The sequence below is a fragment of the Petromyzon marinus genome, chromosome 27, assembly GCF_048934315.1.
Source record: "Petromyzon marinus isolate PM22_M1 ecotype Great Lakes invasive population chromosome 27, UKy_Petmar_22M1.pri1.0, whole genome shotgun sequence".
Taxonomy (NCBI): Eukaryota; Metazoa; Chordata; class Hyperoartia; order Petromyzontiformes; family Petromyzontidae; genus Petromyzon; species Petromyzon marinus.
In genome coordinates, this window is record NC_133693.1 from 4125771 (window position 1) to 4130789 (window position 5019).

General features: G+C 57.7%; 1 protein-coding gene across 1 annotated transcript; it reads left to right on the plus strand.

Annotated features, from left to right (window-relative positions):
* The first annotated feature begins 569 nt into the window (after positions 1-569).
* On the plus strand, positions 570-4335 carry LOC116946506 (endothelin-1). The gene is made up of 4 exons (XM_032961469.2): positions 570-1002; positions 1716-1902; positions 2341-2514; positions 3018-4335. Exons 1-4 carry the CDS (start codon positions 939-941, stop codon positions 3139-3141), a joined length of 549 nt encoding a protein of 182 aa, XP_032817360.2. The 5' UTR covers positions 570-938; the 3' UTR covers positions 3142-4335.
* Positions 4336-5019: the final 684 nt, after the last annotated feature.

Consider the following 5019-nt stretch of genomic DNA (forward strand, 5'->3'; position numbering starts at 1 on the left):
GGGGGGGGGGGCGGAGGGGCAATAGTTTAGTTTCAAAGTTTCAAATGCACCTCCGATATAGCGCGGTTGGCTACGTACAATGCGAAAGAAGTCCAACGTACACACACGCATGGGTCAAAAAACACGCGCACTCGTAATCAGCATCAGCCTCCCTGACGGAACACCTCCAATGTGCGACGTTGACCATACTTCACCGCGCTCCGCGCACACTCCGTAACGCGGCGAAATCCCACCGCGTGAGTCACAGTGGGGGACAGAACGATCGAAGCTTCAGCTGCACGTGCGGCTTCGCGATCCCCACGTTACTCGCTTCTTTCAACGTCTTATCCCAAGCACCCAGGGGCGTTGGGAGCTGTGCAAAATCTCTGCGTGATCCACCGACATCCCACCCCCTCCAACCCCCCCACTTCGCTTTGACGAACACTCGGCGACCGTTCAAAGTAGTGGCCACTGTGGCTAATACGAACGATGCGTGTGTGGGGGGGGGAGAGCTATACCCAGACGCCCCCCCCCCGCTCCTCCCCAACCCACCCCCACGCGATTGGAATGCGCGGGTTTTGCATAATGGCCCAAGTGCGCACGTATGGGAGGAGGCGGCGGTGCGTCCGCGAGCCCGCGAGTTGCATTCCTGCTCGATGTGACACAGCCCCCCGCCGCCTCCGACCCCCTCCGCGCCGAGCCCGTGGCCTCTTATAAAAGCGTCCGTCCTCCCCGGGGCTCGCAGATCCGCGTTACGCACCCGACAGAGCCGGGGCTTCGAGGTGCAAAAGCCCAAAACAAAAGAAACACAAAACAACCGCCCAACCATCCGCCGCACGACAAACCCAGAGAGCCGCGTTGCAGTGCGCACCGCCCGCTCTCGTCTCCAACTCGCCTCCTCGGGCGCGCAGCACCACCAGCTTGCTCACGCAACGACCAACGCGCTCCCCCTTCTCGCCATGGATGTCCTGCTCAGTCTGCTGCTCGTCATCTCGCTCGCCCAGGCGCTACCTGCTGCTCAAGGTGAGCATCGCTTACCTGCAGACGCACATCGCCACTGCTGTTGCTGCTGCTTAGATGATGTGGGGGTGGGGGGCGGCTGGGAGATAGGGGGGCACCGGCCAATTTGAAGAAAAAAATCGCGAAGCAAAAAAAGACATAGGCGACGTTTTGGGCAACGGCCCTTCTAATTGTAGCGTTGGCGGACGATGTTGTTGAGCTTGTTATTTGCACGATGGGAACATCTTCTTTGGGCGCTTTGATCGATCACATTTATTTTGACGCCTAAACTCGCGGTGCTGCTGCCGACGCGCTGCGGTTTTGCGCGTTCACTCCGCTGCTCGTGGGAGATAATTCACGTGGGGGATGCAATTCTCCAACGCTGTAAACAATGGCTCTTATCTCGCGCAAGCGGCAATAAACGCCATGCAAATCGCACGTTCAACTTCGTCGTCGACTTTTGGACCCCAATCGGAGCCGCGTCCGTGGCGGAAGGAGTTCATTGGGGTTTTTTCGTTGTTGTTGTTGCGTTGTGACTCCAGAAGCCGCGCTGATTCTCACGCAACACTCTCACACAGACTCGCTCGCTCACTCACACACACTCTCACACAGACACGCGCACTCAGAGACTCGCACACTCACACACTCACACGCTCACACAGACTCACACAGACACGCGCACCCCTTACAGACTCACTCATCCTCACCCGTGCGTCTCTCTGCTCGTGTCCACACAGATGGGGCAATCGGCGCTGAGCTGGGGACCCCAGACATCGCAGACCCCGCGATGCCGAGCTCTTCCCGGGTCGCCTCGGTGGCGCCCGCTTTGCATCGCCGGCAGAAGCGCTGCTCCTGCTCCTCCTACATGGACAAGGAGTGCATCTACTTCTGCCACCTGGACATCATCTGGATTAACACCCCCGAGTAAGTCCCACGGATCTCGCCATCCTCGCGTGCCTCTTGCAGCCGATTCCGCGACTCGGAACGAGGGGGGGGGGGGGTGGGGGGTCGGCAGGAACTATGGGGTGGGTAGAGGGTTAGCGACGGTGCTTCGAAGATCTGGCTGCAGAGAAACGCGCTGCTTCCTCCTATCCTATCGGCGCCCTAAGGTCCTAAACCGGCCCGCAGGTTGTGTATACAGCCGGGAGTTTGTCTACGATAAGGGTTATTGTGATCGCACCGAGAGGGACAGCAGCGCTGCGGGTTTCACGGGCGAATGCGCTCACCTGCCAGCGACTGTCGGCTCTCCCCCCGCGACCGTCCTTCCTCCTTCCCACCTCCCCTCCCCCCACCCGTGCCTCCGAGGAGAGTTCTAACCACGTCTCGCCTTCTCTCTCCCTTCGCTGCTGGTTGCCCTCGCAGGAAGGTGGTGCCCTACGGTCTGGCCACGTCTCACCGCGCCAAGCGCGGCGCGCCCGCACAGGGCCCGCCGCGCGTTCGGACGCGGGGCAAGCGGTGCGCGTGTGCGGCGCACGGGCGAGACGACAGCAAGTGCGCAAACTTCTGCGCCAGCACCGCGGCTCCGCCAGCTCCCAGGTGAGGAGATGGAGAAGAGCGAGCGAGCGATGAGAGAAAGGGAGGAGGAGGAGGAGTGGGGGGGGGGGGTAGTTGTGTAGTGGTAAGCGCGATGCGCCACGAACGCGGCGACCCGAGTTCGGTAGCTCGCTCATGGGCAACACGAGGGACGATTATCCTGAACCGGTGCTGGGGTCTCCCCTAGGTAGACTCAGCCTCAAATCAATACCTGGTGCGATGTGTAAACATCGCAGCTGGGGAGAGAAAGGCGGCCGGGCGTGGTGATGGCCATCCGCCCCCTCGTGTGCCGTACCAGCCTCCATAGGTGCTCGCTAACAGCACTTGCCCCGACAGTCTGTTGAAGGCTACACGGGGGATCTTTGTCTTTTGAGGGCATGAGAGAAACGGGAGAGCGCGCACGCATCACGCACGCGCACACAACGGAGCCGCGTATCTCGTACCGGCATCGCAGAGTCTGACCCGCGTGCGCGCCCTTCTCTCTCTGTCTGCCTGCACCACCACAGGAGCTCGGAGCCAGCGCGCCTCCATCGCGTCCTGCAACGGCTCCTCGAAGCCACTCGCCGGGGACGCCTGACCGGGCCGGGCGGCCCTGCCGCGGACTGCACCACCACCGTGTGTCAGCGATGATGGCCGTGAGGACGCGTGCGGCGGAGAGAAAGAGATCGAGCCGAGAGAGCAAATGCCACGAAACCGCGGCCATGGAAGAAGCAGCGCGCTTTGTCCGCGGAGCGGAGATATCCCCCCCCCTCTCCCCCTCGAGTCGTTCGACCCCTTCGCGGGACTCGGGGTGGTGTGAGGCAGGGGTAAGGATCGGCCGAGGAGGAGACGGAGCGCGGAGCGCGACTCTCTCACGGCCCCGAAGCCACGGCCGAGCCGAGGATTCGACAAGGGAGGAACACTGGAAGCGCGCGGAGGGGGCGCTGAAAGACTGAACGGAACGGGGAGGGAAAGATCGAGGATTCTGGTGCGAAGAGTTTGCAAAAGGGGGAGGGCGAGAGACAAGTGACTGGAGCGATGAGACTGCAGTGGGGAAGCGAGAGCGGGGGAAGAGAATGCAACGGAGTTGTTGGAACAGAGAAACTGCGGCGGGAGCAGAGGAACTTTTTACGACGTTGGTGACGCCTCCCCGGCGCTCGGATTATTTCGTCGGTCGCTCTCATCTCAAATTAAAACTTCGAGCGAAACGACGAGGACACGGTGGCCTGCCGTGGCCACATCATCATCATCATCACCACCTCCTCCATCACCACTACTACCATCGCCATCATCACCATCATCTGACGAAGCTCCACCGGCACGCGCCACACATTGTGTGGCCGATGGGTGGGAGCGATGATGTAAATTGATGAATCGATTAGTATAAATCGAGTGCTGCGTAGATGTATTGTAACTCACGATTATTCGCGTAAAAAAACTCTCGAGCACCTATCATCTCAATTAAGACTGTCGTCGGCTGGAATTGTACAGTATTATGCGCGTGCGTGCGTGTGCGCGTGTGTGTGCGTGCGTCTGCGTGCCCGTATTTATTTTTTACTGAAGATGCCACTTGCGTGAGTTTTGTAAGAAGCAACCGGCGGCTATTGCAGTTGCAGTTTAGTAGCACAGAGCACGTGTGTCGGCGTGCGTGTGTCAGCGATGTTATTTATTGTTGTTTTTATTTAGTAACGTATGTCAGTGTAAAAAAAAAACGTTAACTGATTCGGACCGCTGTTTACTTTTTTTTTGTTATAGACAAATCGCATTTGCACACTGCTGTAATTATATATTAATTAAGTTATTGCTATTGTGATGAATGTAATTAAAGTTAATTGGTGACCTTCATCTGCAAACCTGTGCGTGTTATTCACCTGCGTGAGTGTCACCACGCCCTGGACTTGATGACGCGTTCTCGTCACACACACCCCGGCTCCTCCACTCATTCTTTGGCAATCTAATTTTCACAGAATCATCATCATCATCACCGCTGGATGAAGACCTCATCACCACGTCATCGCCATCCCTCTTATTCCCCGTATTGCCAAAACCCAATCTCACTCCCTCCGATTAGCACGGTTGGCTACGTACGGTGTGAAAGAAGTTAAACATGCATGCACACTCCCGACTACCACTCTTCCGTTTTGCATTGCGTTCCTCACTCTACCCCTATCCGGCCTCTCTGTGTGCCGTGAAGAAGAGCCTTTGACCGAAGCGTCACCAATGATATACTTTAGTTACATTTTTTATGACCACAGTATAATTGACGAATGCGCTCCATTTTATTTCCCTTCTCACATCGAGTGTGTGACACGGGCGTCACGGAGGCTAGGAGATGTTAACTCCCTCGCCTGGTATACAGGAGGTCGTGGCTTCGATCCCGACCCTGATGCCTGCTGCTGTATATTTGGAGTTTGCGTGCCTCTCCCCGTAGTCGCGTGGATTTTTCTCCGGGTCCTCCGGTTTTCCCCTCCACGTTTACAAAACAGGCTTTGACAGTCTTTGGCTGTTCAACATTTTCACGTAATAAGC

Excerpts from the sequence above, each read along its gene's own strand:
- LOC116946506 (XM_032961469.2), top strand. The coding sequence starts at position 939 with ATGGATGTCCTGCTCAGTCTGCTGCTCGTCATCTCGCTCGCCCAGGCG. Across the intron at positions 1,903-2,340 it reads ATCTGGATTAACACCCCCGA|GAAGGTGGTGCCCTACGGTC; the intron begins GTAAGTCCCACG and ends TTGCCCTCGCAG. Across the intron at positions 2,515-3,017 it reads GCGGCTCCGCCAGCTCCCAG|GAGCTCGGAGCCAGCGCGCC; the intron begins GTGAGGAGATGG and ends GCACCACCACAG.